At 37.8% G+C, this 27,039-nt stretch overlaps 2 protein-coding genes across 3 annotated transcripts in view; one reads left to right on the plus strand and one right to left on the minus strand.

Annotated features, from left to right (window-relative positions):
- The window catches only part of CCDC102B (coiled-coil domain containing 102B), a 350,923-nt gene extending 345,962 nt beyond the window's left edge, over positions 1-4,961 (minus strand). The window contains exons 1-2 of one of the 2 annotated variants that reach the window (XM_011968354.1): positions 4,838-4,961; positions 3,615-3,681 (exon numbers count right to left, since the gene is read on the minus strand). In XM_011968354.1, the coding sequence (XP_011823744.1) occupies positions 3,615-3,632 (18 nt within the window). In that variant the 5' untranslated portion in view covers positions 3,633-3,681; positions 4,838-4,961. The remainder of the gene's footprint in view (positions 1-3,614; positions 3,682-4,837) is intronic. The other variant, XM_011968355.1, reaches the window with a different exon arrangement.
- The window catches only part of TMX3 (thioredoxin-related transmembrane protein 3), a 39,950-nt gene continuing 17,812 nt past the window's right edge, over positions 4,902-27,039 (plus strand). Inside the window, exons 1-8 of the mRNA XM_011968353.1 lie at positions 4,902-5,276; positions 6,276-6,330; positions 8,792-8,831; positions 10,048-10,171; positions 18,233-18,278; positions 19,537-19,617; positions 21,653-21,752; positions 22,367-22,444. Coding sequence (XP_011823743.1) covers positions 5,231-5,276; positions 6,276-6,330; positions 8,792-8,831; positions 10,048-10,171; positions 18,233-18,278; positions 19,537-19,617; positions 21,653-21,752; positions 22,367-22,444 — 570 coding nt within the window. The 5' untranslated portion in view covers positions 4,902-5,230. The remainder of the gene's footprint in view (positions 5,277-6,275; positions 6,331-8,791; positions 8,832-10,047; positions 10,172-18,232; positions 18,279-19,536; positions 19,618-21,652; positions 21,753-22,366; positions 22,445-27,039) is intronic.

Consider the following 27,039-nt stretch of genomic DNA (forward strand, 5'->3'; position numbering starts at 1 on the left):
TTTAGCAAAACATCTCAGGATAATTCTGGAACTGGTGGATATTAACCTTTACAGCACAACATGTCATAGAATTGTCTTCCTATTCCTAATTTACTACTGATGAGAGGTTGAAATATATAAATTCCCTTTACTGTGCTTATTTAAATAATCATATGTTATTTATCTCTTATGTGTTACAAATTTCATTAAAACTTTTTTCCCAAGTTAAACCAAGGCTTGCATTTCTGGATCAAAAAATTAATAATAATTTGGTCATGATTATTATCTTTTTCAGTGAACTGCTAGATTTGATTTGATATTTTATTGGGAACTTTTCAATTTTTGTTCACAAGTGAAATGGGCCTGTTTGTTTTCCATTCTCACATGACTCCTCCGGTTTGGGTATCGAGTTTATACTAGACTCTGAACAAATTGGTGAGTGTTCCCTATTTTTTGATTGTCTGGACGTGTTTGTAAGAACCGCGTGATTAATGTTATGTTTCAACTTGACTGGGCTAAGAGATGCCCACATAGCTAGTAAAACATTATTTCTAGGTGTGTCTATGAGGATGTTTTCAGGAAAAGTTAGCATTTGAATGAGTAACTGAGTAATGCAGATGGCCTCCCCAATTTGGGTGGGCATCATCCAGTTCATTGAAAGCCTGAAAGGCCTCCAAAAAGATGGAGGGAGGGTGAATTCACTCTTTGGGTTTGAGCTGAGACATCTATCTTTTCTTGCCCTTGGACATCACTACTCCTGGTTCTTGGGCTTTGGGACTCAGATTAGGACTTACATCACTAACTTGTGGTTCTCAGGCCTTTGGACCCCTCATTATCAGGTTTTCACACTGGGATTGAATTAAACACTTGGAGTGGCTTTCTGGTTCTCCAGCTTGCCGATGGAAGATTATAGGACTTCTTGGTCTTCATAGCTGCATAAGCCAATTCACATAATAAAACTTCCTTTGGTTTTCTTTCTCTGGAGAATCCTAATACAGATTAATTTTTGTTTTCATAAAGATTGGTAGTACATATTTTAAAATCAATCGGGTCTCATTTTTTAATGATATAATTTTAAGCTTCTGATTCAATTCCTTTAATTGCTAATTATTAAGTCTTTTTAGTTTTTGAACCACTTTTGTTTTTTAAATAATATTGACTTTAAGTTTTCAGATATATTTTCATAAAGTTGTTCTATATCTCTTTAAGTTTTGCTGCCTATATTTATGCTCTTCTTCTGGTCCCAGTATTTTTAATGTAATTAGTATACTGAATAAATAAAGATTACAATCAATATACAACAGATTTTTCTCCCATCATTCCTTAAAGCATATTTTACACAAAGTGATTTAAAAAGAAATGGTATTTTCTGAAATTATTTTCCCTCAGCACCACTAAATGAGATATGCAGGACAGAAACAACAGCATCACCTGGGAACTCTTGAGAAATGTAAATTCATGAGCCCCACTGGGTCAGATTCTCTAGGGACTGATTAGAGTCTGCATTAAATCAAGCTCTCCAGGCAACTGATGCTTAAAATTTGAGAAGCACTGTTAAAGCTATATAATATCTCTCTGTTAAAAAACATAAATGTATGTAGCTTTATGTATTTATTATTTTTAAGCTTTCATTAGCACCCAAACACAGAAAAGTACAGAAACGCTAAAGGTACGGCTCAATGCGTGTTTGCAATGTGAACGTATCATTGTAAGCAGCACCCAGATCAAGAAACATGACGTTTACCTGTACCTCAACTTTTAACACGATTAATTTGCCTGCTTTTGAGCTTAAGTAAATAAAATCATATAGTACCTTTCTATAGTTTCTGGTTTCTTCTGTTCAACATTTAGTTTATGATTTGCGACCACGTAGTTCTCCATACAAAAGTTCATTCATTCTCATTGCTATATAGTACATTACTATAGGATTACAGCACAATTTATCGATTCTACTATTAGACACTCGAGTTGTTTAGCTTTTCACAATACAAACTGTCCTGCTATAGACAAGACATTCTTGTATATGACTTTTGGTGAGGACATGTGTCTTAGCCTGTTGGTGCTCTAAAACAAAAAAAATACAGACTCGGTAATTTATAAATAATAAAAATTTATTTCTTAAAGTTCTGGAGGCTGCACATAAAGGAGTCAGCAGGTTTGGTGTCTGATAAGGGTTTGCTCTCTGCTTCCAGGATGGTACCTTCTTGTTGTGTTTTCACATGGCTTAAGGTTGAAGGGGAAAAGGGGTCTAAGACAATCCCTTCAATCTCTTTTATAAGGTCTCTAATCACATTCATGAGGGTCCCACCTCATGAGTAAATCATGCCCAAATGGCCCCACCTCTTAATGTTATCATATTGGCAATTAAGTTTCAACATATGAAATTTGGGTTACACATTTAGACTACAGCAATATGTATGCAAAATATACAAGGTGTATATATATACACCTGTACAAGTGTAGCTTATCTGAAAGTCTTTTTAAAAATATTGTCAAAATAGTCCAATCTTTTAAATCTCAAAAAAAATTATCACCACTTGAGGTAGATAAGCAGAAAAAAACACTTAAAATTTTCACTGTGGAATATGTTTTAGCATGTGGAAATTTAGCATGTTCTCTGAACAAAAAGCCTAAAAAGTTTATTGGTTTATTAAATCATTTTCAGATTAATGCATTATTTTGATCATTTTCACGTTGCCTAGATCAGTGATGTGCAACGGAAATATAATGCAAAACCACATATGGAATTATAAATTTTCTAGTAGCTACACTAAAAAATAAAAACATGTGAGATTAATTTTAATAATGTAATTAACTCACTCAATATATCTAAGCTATAATCATTATAACATATTATCAGTACAAAAATATTGAGACATTTTACAGTTTTACATTGTCTTCCCAATCCAGTGATCCAGTGTATATTTTACATTTATAGTATATCTCGTTACAACCTCTCTAATTTCATCAGAAATATTTAATTGATATTTATTTTATAGAGACATGGTCTTGCTCTGTTGCCAGGCTGGAAGGCAGTGGCAGGATCCCAGCTCACTGCAACAACTTCCCTGGCCCAACTTATCCTCCCACCTCAGCCTCTGGAGTAGCTGGGACCACAGGTGTGTGCCACCACATCCAGCTGATATTTTTTTTTGGAAACAATCTCCCTCTGCCGCCCAGGCTGGAGTGCAGAGGTGCAATCTCGGCTCACTGCAAGCTCGGTCTCCTGGGTTCATGCGTTCTTCTGTCTCAGCCTCCCAAGCAGCTGGGACCACAGGCGCCTGCCACCACGCCTGGCTAATTCTCTGTATTCTTAGTAGAGACGGGGTTTCACTGTGTTAGCCAGGATGGTCATAATCTCTTGACCTAGTGATCCATCCGCCTCAGCCTCCCAAAGTGCTGGGATTACAGCCGTGAGCCACCGTGCCAGGCCACATCCGGCTAATTTTTTAATTTTTTGTACAGATGGGGTCTCACTGTGTTGACCAGGCTGGTCTCAGTCTCCTCACCTCAAGCAATCCTCCTGCCTCAGCCTCCCAAAGTGCTGGGATAACAGGCATGAGCCACCGACGCCTGGGACTTGATCAGTATTTAGATTTCATAAAGTTTACAGTTGAAAAAGTAGATTCACATACCTCAGTTGTTCCAACCATATTTTAAAAACTTTCCAATAGCTGAATCAAGTGCCAGTTTTTGAGTTTACTGAGATTAAAATTAAATATTCAGTTACTTCATCACACTAGGCACATTTCGAAAGCTCAATAGCGACATGTGGTTAGTGGCTACACTACTGAAGAGCACAAATCTAGGTCAACCTGTTTTCGTTGTTCTCCACATGTGAACTTAAACTGTAACGCAAATATAAAAAGAAATTATTTTATTTTGCATGATGTGGAAGACAGAAAAATTTGAAATACATTAGAATGAAAAAAAAAATTGAATATGGGTCATTCAGAGACCTTGCCAAGAAAGTAGAAAAGCTTCTGTATAAGAGTATCGAGGCGATGGTACTATTATAAAGCTGTTCCACCACCGCGAGAACATTACCATCACTTCAACAGTCCTCTTACGTTTTAGTCTACTTTTTTCAAAAAAAAAAAAAAAAAGAAAGAAAGAAAAGAAAAGAGAAACAAAAATTGAATCTGCAGAGGGCTCGCGTTTGTGCATGCTGTATGCACAAAGGGGGTGACATTTAGGGCTTGCTCTCAATTACAGTACAATTTAATCTTCCAGTCACTAGGAATAACAACGTTTTATAACATTTCGGCCTGTTGGAATTTTGAACCTAAGGTGAACCGGCTGACATCATATCCCCCTTCTGCTGTCATAGGTTTTCAAAATTTGGTTTGATCTAAATTCTCTGGTACCTTATGTCCCATAAAAATTTCATCTAATTCGGAAGTAGTGACTGCTGCAGTAACCGTCTCATGAAAGCATATGGTTTTTACAAATCATTGTCGTGTAGAAGAAAAAACAGGTAGCAATATAAATATTTCACACTATTTATTTAGTCCCAAAATAATCAGAAAAGAGTCATCAAAAAATATCCTACACTTAACTTCATGTTCTCAAGTTTCAAGAGAAAGTTTTTAAAGAGGCAATCCTTACTTTGGCAAAAATGCATTAAAGCTTGCTGCATTTAAGAGATGTCCCATTATGCAAACAGGTTGAAAGAATATTACAAGTACGTTTTGGAAAAATACGGAGTGTCGCGCAGCTCAGCAATCCACAGTCTTAATGCGCGCCTCTTCCCAGAAATTTGATCCAGCATCAAAACCCACAGGTGCATTTACTGCATGGGAGTAGCAAGTAAATGATGTGCCAATATTCAACCTGCAACTGCGTCGTCGGAGCCTACCTCACCCTCAGCGTAACTTTCACCGGTACTCACCTTCCCAGAAACTCGCCCCAGTGAACAACCACCATTGTCCCTAGTAAAGCCCTTAAGCAGGGTTCCCACGCTCCTGGGCTGGGCGGGGCGCCGGGGGCGCAAAGCATTCTTAAGAACACGACTGCGCAGGCGCTACCCTCCTCGCGCATGCGCCGTACTCCCCCTCATAGCCAGAGTTAGAGACCAGCCGGGTGCTGGGAGGTTAACGAGGCCGGCTAGTCCCGCCCCCGTATTGAGCGCGGTGCTTCTCTTCCGCTCCGGGTCGGGTCTACTTCCCTTTCCGGGCGGGCAGGCAGCGAACCCCAGTGTCTTTATCCCTCTTTTGCACAGAGTCAGGTTCTGCAGCTCTCCCTGGCTGGCATGGCAGCGTGGAGGAGTTGGGCCGCCCTGCGGCTCTGCGCCACAGGTAATGGGCGCGCAGCGGTCGGAACCTGGCCCCGCCGTGGGGCCGGGATTGGGCTCGGGTCTGGGGCGAGGCCTGCGGGGCCCGCGGAGATGCCCACCCGGTCCCCGGCAGCGTCCTGCCGTCCCCGCCGCACCGCCCTGCCTGGCCGTGACGGAGCGGACACCTGAGGGTCCTTCCGCCGCTGCTGTGCGGGACCAGTGCTGGACGTGGGAAGGGCGCGCTGCCTTGTGTTTGTGTTTTTCTCATTGTGGCAGGAAGTTTCAGTAAAGCTTACTCCTTTGATGGGCAAGAAGGATGCCGCCGTCCCAGCTTAACGACCAGATCTTGTCTTGACTTTAGGTTCCGAGTCTTGTTATGTTTAAGGTTTTTACCACCGGTGCTCAGAGAGGATGGTCGAGGACAGATCAGGGTCAGGCCGCCGGGACTGTGCGGTGTGAAAAGGACCTGAGTGTGTGTCAGCGGTTCTCAGCTGCCTCCCGTCAGCACGGAGTGCCCTCATTCTCACTGGGGTCCGCTCACTTAACCTTTTAGAATCCACTCTGTGTCAGACACGGCCGTGTAATAAGTATTAGAGTTACAGCTCGACTTTCTTTCTATTTGGGGGTAAATATTTTGAATGACATTTGGAGTTTTTACTGAAGAGATAATTGCTATTAAAGCAAAAGAAGTATAGAAGAATGCTGTCTATCTATATTCCAAAAAGATGGAATGGTAAAAAGGAGAAGTAAGATGAGAGTGAAAATGAGGAAAAAGGAACTGTGTATATTAGCTTTATTGGCTTACCTAGAACTTGGGCGGTCACGATGTGGTTGCATACAGACTATTTATTAAATGGATGAGCTACTTTTGCTTTTGCATCATTTGCACTCTGGGATGCATCAGTGACGAATTTTTTGGTAGGTTGTAAAAGGTCAAAAACATTTCAAAGATGACTAAGCTTATACAGTATGAGCCAAATAATCAGCATTTATTGTGTACATTTTGTCTTTTTTATTCCAGTCGTTTTACTTGATATGGTCGTCTGTAAAGGATTTGTAGAAGATTTAGATGAATCGTGAGTATACATATATATATATAAAATATTACTTTAACTGTCCAGCTGAGATATCTGAATATTTGCATGTGAATCTAGTATTTTAGATTGGAACCAATTTTTATATATTACTCGTTTTTTTTCACTTGTTGTAAGCTTTATCGAGATACAAAATGAGGGTGTGCGCAAAAGTGTTATTAATAGTTTTGAGATCAAAAAACAGTGGCAAACTTTTACATATTCTTTTTTTTCCCCCATTATCTTACCTTGTATTTGTTGTGTCTTTTTGCTTTCATTATATTGAATGGGGGCTAGAATTTGGTAACTATACTGTATTTATCTTCATAGTATCACAGCATTAATCAACCTTGCTTATAGTAAGTGAGGAGGTTCCCTTCAGACCAGAATCCCATGTGTGATCTTTCAGGCTTGACCATAGACAATTGCAAGGATTTTTCTGGCATAGGGGAAGGTGCCCTCCCTACACCAAACTTGGTGTATAACCAGTGCATTGCAGTCCCTGGAGGGAGTGGCAGTCAAGGATTCGGCCTCCCAGGCCAGCCACGCTTATTTGCATGTCTGCTCTCTCAACCTAGTGGCCTCTGTTTGGCAGCCTCCTTATTGGGGCCTCACCTGAGGCATTTTCCAAACACCTCTGCTAAAACATCTTTATTGAGGGTGTCAGCTCAGGCACTTTTCTACTACTAGTCCTTTTCTCTCTCACCCCCCTCCCCATAAAGAGACAGAAGACTTTTGTTCAGTGCTCCTAGGAAATGAGATGAGTTCTCCCATCTGTGTCGCATTCACCTGACTCACCTGGTGCGGTTTCATGGGGAGAGATGGAACAGTGAGGAGCTGTTGCCACTTTTTTTTTTTTTTTTTTTAACCTCTTGACTTGCACTGTCACAGTAAGTGAATAAAGCCGTGATTGTTAGTTTCAGTTTCGCTTGTTGTTCTAGTTGACTACCTGGACACCTGATTGCATGACCAGACGGGTGCAGTGAGAGGGTGGTCATACAGTGCTATTCTGTAAGAGCAAAAATCCTGACAGTCCCATGGGGGCACTTCGCTGGTCGTGCTGTTGGGCCCTGGAGGATGCTAGCTGATTGTTTACAGAAAGTTTTTGATTCTGAGAAGAACCATTGTTAACAAGGAGATAATCTTACTAAACTCTGCCTTGTGGGGTGTGTCACTACAGACTTCCTCCTTCAGGGCGTCCTGACAGGGGCAGCTCTTCATGAGGAGGAGGAAGGGATTCTGCTCCTAATAACCATTTTGTTACCCATGCGGATGCTCACCAGAAAGGACCCTGTGCTGAGAAAGAGGACCTTTACCAAGAGCAAACTATGTTCAACAGCTAAATGTGGAAAATGAATTGTTCCTTGTTCCAGAGCAAGCAGATGTGCAACCAGTTGCCTCCTGGATCCACAAGAGATGGCTCACGGAAATTCAGACAGGATCCTAGATTGGTCAAGAATGCGTGGACTGTGACGGTTGTGAGAAGATACCATAACAGCGTGAAAAAACTGTCTTGCTTGTCAGACGCCAGTCAAGGCTAACAATACTGTCCAGGGACAGGTTCATAAAGCCAGTGGGCCACCGTATTCTCAGCAGACAGAACATGGTGGGCCTCTCATTCTGTCTGTAATGTTCCTGTGGCTACTGATTGCGGCTGACCTTTCTCTGGGTTTCGCTTAGCCATTCCCATGTGTTCCAGTGGCTTGGGCCACACTGTCTAGGCCCTACAAGACCACCTTTGTTTCCTGTTCAGTTACCTTAAGAACACTGCATCTGATAATGACCCTGAATTTTTGGCCCAGGCTACACATCAGTGAGCCCAATTATGGGTGATACAATGGGCTCTTCATGTGCTATAAACTGTAATCCACAGGGGTGGTTGAGCATTTTAAGGGACAGTTAAAGGTTAGGCTTAACCAGCTGATGGTGAAGTACAGTACCCTGGCCTGGACTACACATCTCAGGAGAGTAATCTGAGATCTCAGCACAGAAATTCCTCAATCCAGTATTTTTCACGAGCATTTTATGAACTCTGAGCCATCATTACCAGGAAATGGTGAGAACGCTTCTAAAATCCAAGTTCCCAGATGCCAACCAAGGACCAATCTTGCAAACAGTTATTTCTAAGCATAGCAGCCTCAGGCTTCCTTTACCTTTTCTGCACAGGTGTAAACTGTTCTAGAAGGGCAAGGAGCTTAGGCATCTATTTGTGTTTCTAGCAAGTCCTACTTTAATTCTTTTTGTTGGAGCCTCTCCTCCTAATTACTTTATCGTTGATCAGTTCTCTGCTTTTATTTTTAATATGTTTAATGGATAGGTCACTGAGTAAAAATTTTATGTAAAAATTTATTGAAGGAATTTGGTTCTTTCCCTTATACTTATCAATGTATTATCTCTGCCTATACTATACAGTTGTAAAGTGAGCACAAACATACAATCAAAGATTTGTTTTCTTGTTTTTTAGGTTTAAAGAAAATCGAAATGATGACATTTGGCTTGTAGATGTAAGTATGTAAATTTTATATGCTAGTTACCCCTACCATTTTAAGTATTGTTTTCTATTCTACTCTACCCAAAAATGGCGGTATACAGCTAGTGCTTAAGTATATACTCAATTTGTTTTCTTAAGTATTATTATATTTGAGATTTCACATTACAAAGAACCTCAGAGTTTTAAAGTTCCTCCCAAGGGAACCTATTTTTGATGAAATTTTGGGGGCGAGGGTTTTGAGAGGAAAAGCTGGAACCCTGTCTTACAATGAGGTCAACTTTTGGATTATGTCTTAATGATATAGGGTATGATTTTATTACAGAATTCACTCTTGTTTTCTTGATAGTTTCCAAGAGATTGAGTATATTAGTATCACTTAGTCAAAGTCATATTTTCATCTTAACAGTGAACAAAATTAAATTTTCACCTCCCTTTCTTTAAAGTTTGGAATATATTTAAACCTTATGATAGTTGAGATTTAACATGCCTCAGCAAAAAGTAGAACAGCAGCAAAAGAGATGGAAAAAGAATGACAGAGTTGACAGAGGGTCCACTGTTTAATTCTTTCTCCCTTTCTATATGTTTGAACATTTTCATAGTATAAAGTTAAAAAATCTTATTTCATGAAAATATAACAACTGGTTTGTAACACCACCCAACTAGGGGAACCTGAGTATCACCTCCCCCATCTGGTAATTCTAAAGAAGAGTAAAAGACTGTGACTTTAGTTTAATCAACCTGACTTGTCCCTATGCCAAACCGTCATCTTAATGACCTCCCCTGTCTTGCCAGTGGTTACGATAGAAGTCAGCAAAGTCACCTACTATGTTAAACGTTTTGTAATAGGAAATTTATCATTAACAATTAGGCGTGTGTGTTGTATGGTATATATGTTTATTTTGTGGTTTCATTTTATGTAAAACATTTCATACAGAACATTTACTTGGAAGTAAAGACATTCTTATTGTGAATCGTGTATCTGTTTTAAATAAGTATCAGTAGTCAATTAAAATGAACTTAAGATAGTACCGGTTTTGAGGTATCTAGTTTTATGTTTGTATGTTTTGGTCTTTCATTATGTATCTACTTTAAAAATTATATTTAAACTTTGTGTCTAAAACATTATTAGATCATTTAGTCAAAGGGATTATTTAAATATTAAGATTCATATTCGCTGTAACACATTTTAATGATTATCTTTTTTTTTGTTTTTTGGTTTTTAAAACAAGTTTTATGCACCATGGTGTGGCCATTGTAAAAAGCTGGAACCAATTTGGAATGAAGTTGGTCTTGAGATGAAAAGCATTGGTTCTCCAGTTAAGGTTGGAAAGATGGATGCTACTTCCTATTCTAGTAAGCCTTCACTTAGTTTATTGTTTTACTGTTCTCACAGCAAAAACAATTATATGCAGCAGTATTCAGGGTGGGAAGAAGACTTTTTTTGTTCATGTAAAATTCAATTATCTTAATAATTTAAGACTGTATACTTATGAGTTAAATGAATTAGCCATTGAACATATAGTGTATGGTATATGTTAATCTTATGCTTAACAGGTGTTTAAACCATCTTTTCTCCTTTGAGACCACTTTAGATAGTTTACATGAGGCAGCTATAAAAAGATGAGTGTTAAATTATTGATATTGCTACTTGAGTTCAGAATCAGTTTTTTTCTGAGTGGCTTGAGATGTGCTGTAAAGGAACTCAAAGGATGAATTGAGTTAGGGTAAATACAATGAGGATCAGGAAGGTTTTCACATTAGAAAGAATACTAGAGCAAATAATAGAGTGTAAAAGAGGTTAATGAGTGTGTATAGGGGAATAGAATGAAGTGGAGGTGAGCAAACCTTGATCTGTAGGCCAGATTTCTCCTACTACCCATTTTTATAAATAGAGTTATATTGGAACATAGGCACAATCGTTTGTTATCTGTTTAGGGCTGTTTTTGTGCCCCCATGGCAGAATTCCGTAGTTGTGACGGAGACTGTATGCCCCAGAAAGCCTGAAGTATTTATTTGACCTTTTACGGCAATACCTGTTTTAAAGGATTTGGGAAAAAGAAGAAGTTAAATTTAGAGAAGTGTGAGGTGTTGTAGAATTTGGAAAGAGCATAGCTTTCAGAAAGCAGATTTGGATTCAGATCCTTGCTCCTGCTACTTTTGCTGTGTAACACTGAGAAAGTTTCTGAACAAACCTAATCTTTGGTTTCTATATTGATAAATACTTAATTATAATGCTGCTTTTATTGGTGGTTTTGAGGTTTGAGTGCTCCAGCAGATATAAAATCTTTTGTATTCAATACATGCAGTTTCTCTTTCATTAGTGAAGAAAGTGGAAGTATGTAATGTCTGTTTCTTTTTGAGAAATCAGCATTTTACTTTGGAGCAAGATAGAGCTATGTTTTCATCTCAACTTTGCCATGTCCTACTTTTGTAGCTTTGGGAAGCACTTAGCCTCTCTTAATTTTAGTTTCTGTATCTACGAAGGAGAGTGATAATCCTCAAGGTTGTGGAAATCATATTAATATCTTGTATTTAAAATCTCCTAGCACAATGGCTGCACTTATATGACACCAAAGGATAATGCCAGATTGTTAAGAGCTTCCCAGGTCAGGCGGTGTTTTGGATTTTATCCCTTGTCAGTAGGAGGTAATACACATTTTTGTGAAGGCAATGACTTGATAAAAATATTTTTGGCAGCAACTTTTAGGATGGGAAATAAAGAGTATGTAGAAACAGGGAGATCATCTAAGTCAGCTTTGTGTATATATCCTGGTGTTGGATGCTGGGAGCCTGGTGTTGTGGGTGGTGACAGTAGAGTATGATGGAAACTAATTTTCATAGACATATTTCGTACTAAAATCACAGAAGTAACAGATTGATTGGCTTTGTACTGTAAAGAAAATGAGAAAAAAGAATAGTGTGAGATTCCTAGTATAGTTACTGAACTATGCTACCACTGGGTATATGCAAAATACCAGTTTTAATTTTGTGTGTGTTTCTAAGTTACCAACGATTTTGAATTTGTGGTCTTTTAACTGATGTTTGTGAATAGGGACCTACAGTGTAGGTGAGATATTAGTGCTGGAATTATTGAATCACACGAATGAAGCGTTGAAATTTTGAGAGGAGAAGAGATAAATGGCAGAAATTGTTAGAGACAGAGGGAGAATATGTTTGAGTTGATATTTCTTTGAAATAAGCTTTTAACAATGTCTAAGAAGTTACCGTTTTCTACTGTTGCTCTTGAAAGTAATTACTTGTTTCCATATATATATATGTATATATGTTGATTAAATGTGCATACACATACTTCTTCATAGATGTGCTTATTCATTTGTTCACTCAATCAATGTTTACCAAGAACTATTTGTCAGATACTGTGCTAATCTCTAGAGATTAAAGAAAGATCCAGACAAATCCTGCTTGTCCTGGAAATGCTTACAACATAATAAAGGGAGAAAGATGAATAAACTAACAAGAGCAGTAAAGTCTTAAAAATGGCAAATTGTTGTGATCACTTGAATAGGTCAGTGGAGTCACAGAGTCATATATCAAGGAATATGGGAATATGAAGAAAAATAGTCAATGAGAAAAACAGAGCATATGAACCAGTACAAATCTTAGTGGTAAAGTGTTCATGTGATAATTAACAATTTACATTGTCAAATTCTACATTGCATCTAATTCATTAGTTTATTATTCAGTTTTAAGTGCCCTGTGTACTACTATTTATTAAGTGGCACTATGATTAGGGAAAAAAATAGCCAAGATTGTTTTCCTGAGTCACTTAGAGAAGAAAGTGTTTTAAATGCTATTTTTAAAAAGCAGTAGTAAGACCTCATATACAGGTTGCAACTTTTTACTCATTGGATATGGAATGCTAAACCTCCACCATCCCCCTCTCTCAACTACTTGCACCCGACCTTGCATAGTGGGGCTTGCTTGTAAATCCTACTTGAATTATCCAAACATAGTTTATTGAAAAAAAAAAAAAAATCCCTTTGTAGAAAAGTTGTAGAGTTAGCATTCATTCATTTAGCAGACACTTAATGTGCTTACCATGTTAGGATATGCCTGGCATATACCAGGTACTGGTGATACATCCTTGAGCAAAACAGATAAAATTTTCTGCTCTTATGGAACTTACATTCTTGTGGGAAGAGACAAACAGTAACCTGTGAACGTTAGTCAATTGTCTAATGTTATTTTCTAGACCATTGTTAGAGTTAAATGTCAGTGATGGAAGCGTTATCCACTTAAATATTAGCACCAAGGGAATGTTTTATGTGTAATGAAGAAACGTATCTTCGTAGTATTAAAGAAGTTAAGTATTCAAAAACCACCATTCACGTATTAGAAACAGATTTTTGCCTTGTGAATTTCAAAGGTTTCCTAAATATTTCAAGGCAGCTCAAATACAGACATTTTAGTGGAACTTGGAATCAAACAGGTAAAAAATGGAATTATTTTCAAGTCATCTGCCATTTTTATTCTAGGTCCACCTATAGAACACTAAAGGATTGACTGTTTCATAGATACCTCTTGCAGCCCAATAGGTTGCTTTTCAGACAGTCACGGTATCACTGTTCCTCAGCATGTAATCTGTAGACGACCTGCAATAGAATTACCTGGGTACTTATTGTCAGTTCAGACTCTGAAGACCCACCCCAGTCCTCCTGGTGAAAAGTGAAAACCTTTGCAGTTGGGTCTTGAGAGTCTGTATTTTTTATTTTCTTTCTTTTCTTTTCTTTTCTTTTCTTTTCTTTTCTTTTCTTTTCTTTTCTTTTCTCTTTTCTTTTCTTTTCTTTTCTTTTCTTTTCTTTTCTTTCTTTTCTTTCTTTCTTCTTTCCTTCTTTCTTTTTTTGAGACAGAGTGTTGCTCTTGTTGCCCAAGCTGGAATGCAATGGCACAATCTCGGCTCACTGCAACTTCCGCCTCCCAGGTTCAAGTGATTCTCCTGCCTCAGCCTCTCGAGTAGCTGGGATTACAGGCATGTGCCACGACGCTCAGCTAATTTTTTGTGTTTTTAGTAGAAATGGGGTTTCACCGTGTTAGCCAGGCTGATCCCAAACTCCTGACTTCAGGTGATCCGCCCTGCTCCTCAGGTGATCTGCCTGTGTCGGCCTCCCAAGGTACTGGGATTACAGGCATGAGCCGCAGCGCCCAGCCGAGAGTCTGTATTTTTAACAGCACTTCAGATGATTGCGCTGCACACTGAGGCTGGAAAACCGCGAAGTGTAGAATGTTATTTTGGTAGATAGTTATAGGATTTTAGTGTGGGGTGGGATAAAACTATTCAAAGTGATGAAGGTTATACAGTTTCTAAGAGTCTTTGATAATAACTTATTTCTCAATCATGTATTAAATCATTGCTGTAGTTAAATCACTTGCCGTATTAAATCACTTGCCGTAGGCAAGTGCCATCAGACTCAGTCCAGCAAATCTGTGTGTACAGAATTTTTGAACTAGAGTAATTTGAACTGTTGTGACTTAGTCTGCTCTGTGTTTGGAATTATACCAAAAATGTCTTGATGCATAGAGTTAACTAATACCATAACCAAATAATATAAAAAATTATGTCCAGTGTAAATCCAGATAGGTGTTTTAGCTTCTCTTTTTGTACATACCTCTTCAAAATGAGTGCTAAAAGTATTTCTCATTTGGAAGTTAAAATATGACATAATATTACCTATAGTGGCATGCTGATCTTTATTATGAACCACTGAAATTCTGTTACTCTCCAAACTAAGTGTGACATCATTTTATGATAAAGATCACATTTTAGCCCTCTTTCATGTGTAAATTTGGAGTGACATTTGGCCAATAACATTCTGACATCTTATTCATAGATTGTAGTTAAAAATTAATTTTACCTTTCTAGATTATAAACTCTTTTTGGTCAGTGACTGTTTCAGGGCTTCTCAACCTCGCATTATTGACATTTTTGGGCTAGATAGTATGGTGGGTTTGTTTGTTTGTTTGTTTGTTTGTTTTTGGTGCAGGGGAAGGCAGTGACTATGTCTCAAGGTTTATCAGCCTCGCACTATTGACATTTTGGGCCAGATAATTCTGTGGGGTTTTTGTTGGGAGTTGGATGGGAGGAGGAATCCTGTGCATTGCGGGATGTTTAGGAGCATCCCTCACCTCTACCCACTAGATACCAGTTGTGTTCTCTCCCAACTTCTTCCTTCCCCGTTACTCACTGTTTTTGGCAAACAAAATGTCTTCAGTTGATGGTAAACCACTGCCATGTTTTATACCCTTTTCTTGTTAGACACACAGTGACATTCAGTAAATACTAAAATACGTAGTATCTTTGAGCTAAAAAGGACTTTAGAGGTTGAGTAACTTCTCACTCCTTTCACCCTTTCCCGTTTTATAGATCAAATAACAAGGAAACTAGAAATGAAATGACTGAGTAATTTCACACACCAAAGTTAGAAACAGAATTAGGCCTAGTATCCAAGCTCACCATGATTCACATTCATACTTACCTCTAGCAGCAGACTGTTACCATTTCAAGAAGAAAATAGAAATGAAGTAGAAGACTTCATGCTGAATCTTGTTTTATGAACATATAAAATCGTAAAACCTCAAAGGTATAACTCTTGTTGCAAATGGACTCTTCAATTTATGAAGGAATTGAGCTCAGATTTCTATATAAACTATTTTTCTCTAATATGAAAAAGTGAAGAATAAAAAATTTAAAGTCAATTAGACCGCGTTTCAATCTCAGCCCTGCTGCCTACGCAATGTTCGCTCTCAAACAAGTTACCGAATCTTCCTATTTTAGTTTCTTAATCTGAATTAGCTCTATTTTTTTCTTCTTCACAAAATTGTTTTCTCTCAAACAAGTTATCGAATCTTCCTGTTTTACTTTCTTGATCTGAATTGCCACTATTTTTTCCTCCTCACAAAATTGTTTCGAGGTGCAATTTTAAAATGTTAATGCCAGTTATAAAATATTCTGCACATTAATTTTATTAATACTAGGTGTGCATTGTGTCCAGCAGCTAATTAACGAAGTCAGGATCAAGAGTAGGAAGGAAAAGGATCTAGCATTTAAGAATCTTCTATGTGCCAGACTCAAATTGTGTTCCATTTATTTTTTTCATTTTAAAATCCCAACCTGTAGCCCTGCAAGATGAGTAGTATTCTCAGAAGGGGAATCAGAGAAGTATAAAAAACCATCTAGAGTTACATAGACGATAAATGAAGTTGGAATTCTAACCAGGGCCACTATGTGTTTGTAACTCCCGCTTTGCTTTATTTTATTTTATTTTATTTGTTTATTTATTTTTTGAGGTGGAGTCTTGCTGTGTCACCCAGGCTGGAGTGCAGTGGTGCGATCTCAGCTCACTGCAAGCTCCACCTCCCAACTTCACACCATTCTCCTGCCTCAGCCTCCCGAGTAGCTGGGACTACAGGTGCCTGCCACTACGCCCAGCTAATTTTTTGTAGTTTTAGTAGAGATGGGGTATCACCGTGTTAGCCAGGATGATCTCGATCTCCTGACCTCGTGGTCCGCCTGCCTCGGCCTCCCAGAGGCTTTTTAAAAATATTATACTGGCATTCCCCTTTAGAGAAATCTAAGGCTGAAGTTTTATAGAAGTTACTATCAATTCAAATTAGGTCAGAAGTGAAGGTTAGTGTTCATGGTCAAGAAGCCAAGGGCTGTGAGTTGGGTGATAGATCTCCATTGTCTCGACGTGAATACTGAGGTCAAGGAAATGATGTGATCGGGTTAAGTGTGGAGCTGGGATTTTTCTCTCTGAGGCTTATGAGATCCACAATATCCGGCTATGAAGCACGACCAGTGTGTTTTCTCATTGATTGCATGCTTTATTTTCTTTATTTGATTTGTGTATAAATACATTTTGATTTAAATGAGTTTTAGTTAAAGGTAATAAGGGATTTTATTTCCCTGTCTTCTTAATTTGGGATGTTTCCCTGTCTTCTTAATTTGAGATGTTTCCCTGTCTTCTTAATTTGGAAAGGGACCATTAAGAATATTCATTATTCACATAATCTCTCCAAAGTAGTTTCTGTGTTTTTGCTGGGAAGAAGGCAATCTCCATACCCACAGTCTCCAATTAGAACATACTTGACAGAATGAAGTCCTAGATTACAGATGGGTACAAATAAATTACATGCTTGCTGTGAGTTTGCATGTCTGTTCAGAAGCAGGACCTGTATCTTCAGAACTTGAGTTCTTAATTATCACCTCTGCTGTCTATGCTACTTCTAAGGAAAATACGTGTCGGCCACTGTCCAGGTCTCTCTGTTTGCCTGTCTCCATATGTTTAAGGGAGAAACTAGAGTTGACAAAGGAAGGAAAAATTTTAGATATTATTTTGTCACAAATCGACTGCCCTTATTCTTGTGAATTGAATTGGTGAGTTGATGAGAAACCAAAGACTAGTGAAGATTACTAAAGTGATTGTTAAACTGGAATTCAGATGCAGTAGGTTCCTTACCCAAGTGTGATAACAAAATACCTGGAAATAAAGAAAATTACAAAGGGAAAGATTATGTGAATAATACAGTGTACTTTTCATATACTAGGGTATAGTTTTGTAAATATCTTTATGGTATAATGTGTGTTAACTGAAAATATTTTTTCTTTCCTGTCCTGGTGGTGTTTTGTCTGTAAAGTAGTGTTGCATTAGTTTGGTGTATGATTTCTCTACTTTTTAACATCTTATTTCCTTTTTGATATTCACTTGTTTTTGTTACTTTCTCCTTTCCCCTCAAAAGATGCTATTGTAGCATCCATTCTCATTTTAATTCATGTGAGGATTTCAGAATAATCTTTGAGATAATTAAAATTACTCTAGGTTATCACAAAAGCAGAAACTCCTAAAACAAAGTTGCTTTTCAATCCTGTGATCCTGTGTTGACTATAGTAATTAATTTTGCAAATGCGAGTTATGTTTTTAAAATTAGAATACCTTGCAGGTCTTTGAAAACTCAAAAAACACTAAAGGAAGAGATGGGCTTTTTTTTTTTTTTTTTTTTTTTTTTTTTTGAGAGGAGTAAATGAGACCTAGAAGAAATATTTGTCTTGGACATGAAGTCAAATGAGAAGTACTTATGTATTTTTATTTTTATTTTTTTACCAGAATATCTTTTAAAATAAGTATTTTATAAATTTTTAACTATTCTTTTGACATGCATTTCTTATTTTGTCATAGTATTTTGTGCAGGTCACAGATTGGATTATTAAGTAATTGTTTGGTATGAGAATGTCCTGTTTTTTTCTTTTGTGTGAGTTTATATTCCTAAGACTTAAAAACAACGTATCTATATGGGTTGGATAAATATTTCTATATTTTTAAAGTAAAAGGCTCATTTGTTACCTAGTTTCTCATATTTTAAAAAAATTTAGAATGCTTTATTCTTTTTCTTATCAAGGCATTGCTTCAGAGTTTGGAGTTCGAGGTTATCCAACAATTAAGCTGTAAGTTGAGTGTTGTATGTTTATATGTGTATTTTTATCAGTTCACTCTACTTAGTAGATTCCTTGGAGGATTGAAGATTGGGGTTTGGCCATTCTTTATAAGTGAAGTATGTAATTAAAGGAGAGGGACTGCTTCTTTATGCTTTTCTTCATATTTAAGTCATCATGTTGTTTACGGCTAATTCACATGTTTTGCTTGCTGTGTGACACGCACTGTGCAGGACAAGGTATACAGTCATAAATTATGAAAGGTCTTTTACCCTTGAGGAGTTGAAGCGTGGAATGTGAGATAAAAGAAATACAGAGAGTCAAAGTTGATGATATTAATTCTAATCTGTAGGAGTTGATCAAGTCTAATAAAGTGTACAAGTTTGAAAAAAATGTGGTAATTCTAAAGGACTTGTTTTGTAATCATGACTTCATTGCATTTTCTCATATTTTCATTAATCTTATTTTGATAATGCGGGGAGTTGTGGAATTGTTCTGAAAGTTATTTTTATAATAAAGTAAGTTTAAAAAATATTTAAACAACTCAAATTTTTAAATGTAAATAATTTCAGTTTATATCTTGGGTTTTGTGTTGACCTTTCTCCTTCCCCCACTTTTTAAAAATGTTTGCTTAGCCTCTTTTACTTTTTGTGTTAAGTAAATGATCCTATCTTTTCCTTCTGTTTAATTGTAAGTATTCTATTGTGCTTCCCAATTTTTCCTTTTTAAAATTTTAGTTAATTAGGCACACAGATTAATTCATTGGTTGGCTTTTGAAGAATTACATAAGTTTCTAGAAGAGCTGTTTTTATGCATCGTTTTACTCTGTAATGTTGGAGCATCAAATAACTGTGATGTTGTATTAACATTTATTTTGCCTCTTCCAAAATAGTCTTATTTCCCTGTTCTTTCATTTACCTTTTGAAAGGGAACATAGTGAGAATTATAGTGCTTTAATTTTCCAAGCTCTTGACCATGAGTGTGTCGATTATTTTTCAGAAGGCATAGATACAACGCAATTATCAAATGCAGCATAAAATATTTTCCTGTAATTTTAATAGAATGCAGCCTCTTTCTTTTGTTTTGTGTTACTGGTCCTCTGACCAGCCTAATGCCTACCATATTTTACATGAGAGCTACTTCTAAAACTTCTCTGCATTTGCTATTTTATATAATATAATTTTATGAAACAGTGGATAATGATTAACATTAAATATTAAAACAGTTAAAACAATCCGAGTTTTAATCTTTTTTTTTTTTTTTTTTAAAGATTAAAAGGGGACTTGGCATATAATTATAGAGGACCACGAACAAAAGATGATATTATTGAGTTTGCTCACAGGGTATCTGGGTAAGTTATTAGGAAAGGCCTTTACTGTATGTTATTAATATTTGAAAATTAAATATATTTTAATAGACTGTATTGAACAAACATATTTTAAGGACATACCTAGGTAAAATTTATTTGATTATTTACTTATGAGAGAAGATAGGATTATACAGCATATCCAAAGAAATGCTTTAAAGAAACAGAGACCATGGTTTGTATTGTATACTTGTTAACCTCACATTTAAATTCATTTTGTCTGTAGAAGAATTTTCCCCAGTGATTTTTTTAATACATTTTCCAGATTTTGATTACGTGTAGCAACTCTGTGAATCTTAATTTTTATTTTATGATAATTTTCTATTGGACTGCTTGGTTCAGAGTTTTCAACAAAGCCTTGGGATATTATTGTTCTGAACAGACTTGGGCTTTCATCCATACTCTTTGATACTCGAAAATGTATTTTAGATACAACTAAAATATTTTTCATTATTTATCACATACTGCTTTCTGCCAGCTGTGAGGTATTCGTGCATTTTATACTTAGCATAGTTTAAACCCAAAGACATAGTTAAAACCCAAAGATTATTCAAGTTACTGATCCCTAAAGTTTTACTGATAAGGAAACAAATTCCTTTGTAAGCATTTCTTGTTGGTTTGAATTTGTCACTGATTTATTTAAACCTACGTTTTGATGGGATATAAAGAAAGTCGGTGCTTAGAATTATTTAACATGATCATGTGAAAGTTCTTGAGGAGAATGGTCGTCAAGCTGTGTTAATCTTTATTGGCTTTAAAGTATAGGCATTTATGAGTTTAACAGGATATATTATACTGATAGTTTTAAATAGCTTTAATTTAAATTAAAATGGAATGGATTTGTGGTGGTACAATACTGTCTCAAATTATTTGAGAAAATTCACAGGATTAGGAGTGATCTTTACATATTAGATTTGTGGTGCTTACTGATGTAATTTTCACTGTATTTTTCTCATTGACTATGTTTCATTTTATTTCCTTTGTGAATAAATAAATTTTGAAATAACTTTGTGTTGTATGAGGGGAGTACCAGTGGGAGGTACTGAATCCTCCCAGGATTTTTGGGTTGAGGCTTAAGAAGGGATTCATTCTCCTGATGTAATTGGAGATTACTCTATTGTAGATGAAATTTCAGGAGTCAGTTCTGGAGTTGCGTCACTTGCAAGTTAATTACTAAGTATTAAAATAGAGGCTAGGGTAGGGTGATGATGCAATGCATTATAAGGATTTTGAAAATATATTGGCCTGTGTTCTGCTCTTTTTATAAATGTGGTAGAGTGAAAATTATATATTATAATATATACACCATATGTAAAAGATGACTACCTCTTCTTAGTTTAATGATATTTTATAATTGAAGTACTTCATAATAACCTATGATGTAATTCATTTCTCAGTCTATTTGCTTTGAAAAATGCTTGTATAATAACATTTTTTGTTTTCATGAGGTTCTTATGTAATGACTGTCATTTTCCATTTTATTTTTTCTGAAAATGATTAATGATACGCTTTTTATACTTTTGGATTTTAACTTCCATAGGGTACTTAAAAAGTGTACACCATTTAAATTGAAGAGTAAGATATAAATATTCTTAATAAAGTACTATATATTCCTGGGATGGTATTTCACAGTGTTTTTTGTGAATGACCTTCTAAAAGGGAGAAAAAAATAATTATCTTGGGATTTGTTTTGTTTTAGGCTGAGGATTCTAAATGGACAATAGTTCTCTTTTTGCCCATCAAAATACTGGTAATGATGGTACTCTCTGAAGGGATGTTTTGACACTTATTTTGAAACATAGATTAAATTGTGGGTACTATGTTAACCTTTTATATGTATGTGCAATAGTAGTCATGGACCACAGTTTTATTAGATTCATGTGGATTTTGTGATATACTTAAAATGCAATTGATATATTACTAAAAATAACTTGAGAAATGGTTAGTTATAGTATAAATAGGAGTAAATTATGTACTTTAGTTTATAATTCAAATTTGTTTTTGTTTTGTTGTGCAACAGGGCTCTAATTCGGCCACTTCCAAGTCAACAAATGTTTGAACATATGCAGAAGAGACACCGTGTATTTTTTGTTTATATAGGTGGAGAATCACCTTTGAAAGTAAGACTTTTTTTTATTCCTCAAAAACAGATGTATTGTAATTTAATTTACTGTGTAATCAGGACTTCACTAGAAACTCAGAACTTATTCTGCTCTTACTAGAAATATTTTCATTCAGTCTAAGTATTTCTTATAATAAAAACACTTCCTTGTATACCCTCTGTCATGTTTGTCTATATGAAATAGAAGTGTGTAAAAAGTGAGTAGATGTTGCCTGCCTTAGTATTTTTTTCCGTTATTAACCTGGTTAAGTCTTATGCTGCTTTTTCAAATTCTGAGTCTTTGAGACTGCAGACTTTGTATGTGTATACACACATATCATCCTATAATCATCACCATCATTTTGTCTAATTTATAATTAAATGAATACCTACAAATTGAACTTATGTTATATTCAATGAACTTTATTTGAAGAAAGATAAAAGCTCTTAATTACGTTGGCTTTGCCTTAGAAACAATTTTATTTGCTTGTATTTCTTCTTTTCACCTAAAAGGATATTAGGTAGCAAATTACAGTGGTGACCCTTACTACATAAGGTAACTCTCATTGTTTAATGAGGAATGAATTTTGACCTTTAACATTTTTCAATGACTGTTTCTCTGTATCTTCACAGGAGAAATACATAGATGCTGCTTCAGAATTGATTGTATATACGTACTTCTTTTCTGCCTCAGAAGAAGTGGTTCCTGAGGTAATATTTAAAATTTGATTTTAATGACACAATTTTATTTATTAAATTATTACTTGATTTAATAGATAAAATTGATTTATCATTTCTTGATTATTGATTTTAATATCAGATTTATTTACTGTGATGTGTGTGGAAAGAGTAAACATGCTGATTCTTTACTACTGGTATTAGATTTCTTTTTATTAATAAACAAATACCATCAGATTCATAGCATTTAGGGATTTACATTAGTGCTTCTTTCTTTTTAAAATAAAAGTAGTGATGACAAGTGATACCTCAAACTCCTAAATTGGCTTACAAGTGGTGGATTATTTTGTGTGTGTGTATGTGTGTGTGTGGCAAATACAGTGATTTTTGGGTCCTCAAACTGAGATAGTGGTCCTCAGTAAACTAGTCGATAAACAGGATATCATAAGTGCCATGAAAAAAAATTAAAGGCCAGGTGCAGTGCCTCATGCCTATAATCCCAGCACTTTGGGAGGCCTAGACAGGTGGATCACCTGAGGTCAGGAGCTCGAGACCAGCCTGACCAACATGATAAAATCCTGTCTCTACTGAAAATATAAAAATTAGCCGGTCATGGTAGCACGCGTCTGTAGTCCTAGTTGCTTGGGAGGCTGAGGCAGGAGAATCACTTGAACTTGGGAGGTGGAGGTTGCAGTGAGACAAGATTGAACCACTATACTCCAGTCTGGGTGACAAAGTGAGACTCCATCTCAAAAAAATAATAATAATAATTAAGGCCGGGCCTGGTGGCTTAACGCTTGTAATCCCAGCACTTTGAGAGGCCGAGGTGGGCAGATCACAAGGTCAGGAGTACGAGACCAGCCTGGCCAACATGGTGAAGCCCCATCTGTACTAAAAATACAAAAATTAGCCAGGCGTGGTGGCGCAGGCCTATAATCCCAGCTACTCAGGAGTCTGAGGCAGGAGAATCGCTTGAACCCGGGAGGCAGAGGTTGCGTTGAACCGAGATCGCGCCGCTGCACTCCAGCCTGGGTGACAGAGTGAGACTCCATCTCAAATAGTAATAATAATAATAATAAATTTTAAAACAGTGTAGTAGTTGGGGCAAATAGGAGTGGGATGGGTGCTGTAGGTTGATTGGTCAAGAAATGTTTGTCTCAAGAACATACTTGAAATGAGACTTTTACATGATATGAAGGAGCCGTGCAAAGATCTGTGGATACAATACTCCAGAAACAAGGAACAGATAACAGATGTCCAAGATGAGAACACACCTGACATGATACAGAACAAAACAGTAGGCCAGTGTGACTGTAGTGCATACAGTGCGATGGGAAGTAGGTAGAGAGCAGTGTAGGCTTTGTAAGTCATGGCAGTGCATGTGATGAGGTTGAAGTTTGTGAAGAACATGGACCGATGTTCTTGTTTAAGGACATTACTCTGTGTTAAGTGCAGAGTGCATTAGATAGGTATGAGAGTAGGTCTACAGATACCAATTGAACTTTTGCAGTAATCTGAGAAATTTGGGCTTGATGGTTAGTGAGAGAGTTGGGAAGAAGTGAAAGGATTGTTGTGTTTAGAAGATAGAATTGTCAGAGCTTGCTGATCTGGAAGAATAGGAATGAATCAAGAGTGACTCTTAGATGTTTTGGTTTGAACAATTGAGTAGATGGTGGTGTTTTATGAACTTGAGGAATATTGGAGAAGGAAGAGGTTGAAAATATGGAGAGTGAAAAGTGCTTTGAATTACTCATTTTAATTTGATTCAGAATGTCATATTAGGAATCTAAATATAAGCATCAAATAAGCTGTTGGACATAGGGGTCTAGAATTAAGTCAAGGCTGTGTAAAGAACCTTCCTAGACATGGGAAGCAATTTTTTAAGGAAATAAGTAGGCCCAGAACCTGAGGTCAGCAAAGGAAAATGAGAAAAAATAGTAAATTAGGAAAAACACATGAGTTGGAAGCCAAGATGAAGTGTTTTAAAAGGAGTTAACAGTTTGTGTGAGAATTTTGCAAAGTGATCAAGAAAATAATGAGAGGAAAATAACCACAATATGTGCCCACACGGAGGTTGTTGGTGGTTTTCAGAGGAGTAGTGGGGACCAAAACCTTATTGGTGTTTGAGAGACATTGATGGCAAGTAAGGAAGTGGAGATTGCAAGTGCAGACTTCTCTTTAGGAAACTTTTAATGAGTAGAGGACCTTAGGAATTTGTCAGTAACTCAGGGGAAACATGAAAGAAGTCAAGGGAGTTTTTCTTTTGAATCAATATAAATTATACAAAAAATTGAAATATTTTTCTTTTCAAAGGTAAGTCAGACATTTCATTTCTTTTAAATGTTTTAATGTTTAAATATTTTAAGATTACAGACTTGCCTAAGTAGGTGTTTAATGCTTCCTGCAATATATGTAAGTGTTTATCTTATGTACCACACAATGATTTTCAACTCCTGGAGGAACCTCAGTTTCTGGACAACCTAAACCCATTTTGGTTTGCCAAGTATTTTATACTTATGTATTTACTGTTGAAGGGGAAGGTAATGTCACGGGATCCTTAGGTTGTCGCTTCACCACCAGAAACATCTGTGGCCACCAGTGCCTCTGCTTGGGTTTTGCTTGCACCCACTGGGCTTATTCCGCCCACTCAGCCTGGCAGGCTGCACTTGGCTCATGCTACAGGCCCAGATCCCATGCCTGCCAAGGATGAGCCAGGCATGGAGCAGCAAGGGGCGTGTGAGTGAGCAAGTTTGGGATCTGGCCACTGCGCACAGCCAGGCGTGCTAGCTGCCATAGGGAAGGCAGCTCCAGGCACCTGCTCCATGTGAGGCTGTGGCTGGACTAGATGTGCTGCAAGTGGCTTCCACTGCTGCAAGAACCAGCATCTGGACAAGGGGAATGCAGTAGCACCTGAAAGCTCAGAAAACACCATGAACTGCAGAGCCCTGAAGAGGGTGTTAACAGTGTGTCACAGCCCTGACTTGGGGAGCCCCAACGTCTGGGCTCCCAGGAGGGTCACAGCTCTTCTCTCCTTCTTGTCACCTGCAACATGGTGACTGGGGGGCATGTTTCAGTCCTGTTTGCATTACAGCTCCTTCAGTCCCTCCATTGTGTGGTTCCTAAGTTCTTGTCCCACATCCGGGAAGAATGAGGCACATGGACAACTGGAGGATGAGCACGGTGGAGAGGAGCTTCATTGAGCAACAGAATAGCTCTCAGGAGACCCGAGTAGGTAGCTCCTTTCCACAGACAGGTCATCTGGACAAGTCTGTGTCTGGCTTAGTCTGGGGTTTTTATGTGCTCAGAATTGAGGAGGTGCATGCTGAGTGGTCCATGGGTGGCCACGGTCAGGCCTGGAAAAGGCGCTATCCAGTTGGCTGTATGGTCATCAATGAAGTTCTTACTCCAGACCGTGGACTTCACCCAGAACTGGTAGCCTGGCCCCCAGGCTTTAGGCCCTCCTTGGCCGGAAGTTGGGATTTTACTGGGGACCCACCCCTTCCTGCCTAGGAACCTGTCTGACTCCCGCCATCATCATTATACCGTCTATGGCAACCAGGCTGTTCATGCCGAGGAGTGCCTGCAGGTTGCGCTGAGCCAGCCTCCCTCCCACGCTTGTCGATGTCCAAAGTCTGGAGGAAGCCCAGGCACTGGTGGGAGCTGGCATGTCAGTGCCGCCCCGAGCACACACACCCGGCTAAGTTGTGACAGCACTCGGGCTCGGCCACAACTTTGTTCCAAAATCAGAGCAGGCACTGGGAGCAGGGAGAGGCCAGGGAGCAGGAGCAGGCATTTTTGAACCTGCAGGAGTTGGGGGGTGGGGTGGCTGCTTTCTGGGTCCCAGAGGGCTCAGGGATGCCAGGGTCCAGAACCACTGTTGAGCAGCTTCAGCTACACCTGGGAGCATGGGGCTCCCACCCCACAAATTTGGTAGCGGGTAGGACTCTCCCGCCTGTTCCTGGCCCCCACTGGCTCCACGGAGCATGCAGCCCCTGCCGCACCTCCCCTGCTGCAGCGGGCATTCCCGCAGCAGCTGCTCCCGACGGGCTGCCGCTGCCTTGAGTAAGATGAGAAAAAGAGGCCACACTTGCCATCAGAATCTCCGACAGGGTTCCCAGAAGGTTACAAACCACTGTTCTGGAATGCCCTGATGTAACATAAAGGCTTAAAACAGACTAGAATCTGAACTTCTTACACATTTTTGTCTCCCAAGTCCAGTGAACCACATTTTTGTATGAGAGATGAGAATTTATGCTAGGTCCTCATCTACAAAGGTTTGCAAGCAGTTGGCACTTGGAGTGCACCAGAGGGTTTGCTGTGTTCTAGGCCCTGGCACCATTTGACACCATCTTAATCCTCATGTAACAATGAGGTGTTTTAGGCCAAAATCCCTAGAACCCAGAGAGCCTGGGTAGGCATATATATAGCATCTGTTATGTAAGCATATTTAGTATTTGTGCATTACTTCTATTATTTTTTAATCGGCCTTCTCAACTAGTTTGTTTAGTCATTCTTTATTCCTGAAGATGTTAATATTCGTCATCTGCCTTTTTTAGTTTTAAGGATGTATTTGGAAAAGTCTGCTAGGGGAAATAATAGTTAACTTCAGAGAAATATGAGTTTTACTC

The sequence above is a fragment of the Mandrillus leucophaeus genome, unplaced genomic scaffold (assembly GCF_000951045.1).
Source record: "Mandrillus leucophaeus isolate KB7577 unplaced genomic scaffold, Mleu.le_1.0 Scaffold84, whole genome shotgun sequence".
Classification (NCBI taxonomy): domain Eukaryota; kingdom Metazoa; phylum Chordata; class Mammalia; order Primates; family Cercopithecidae; genus Mandrillus; species Mandrillus leucophaeus.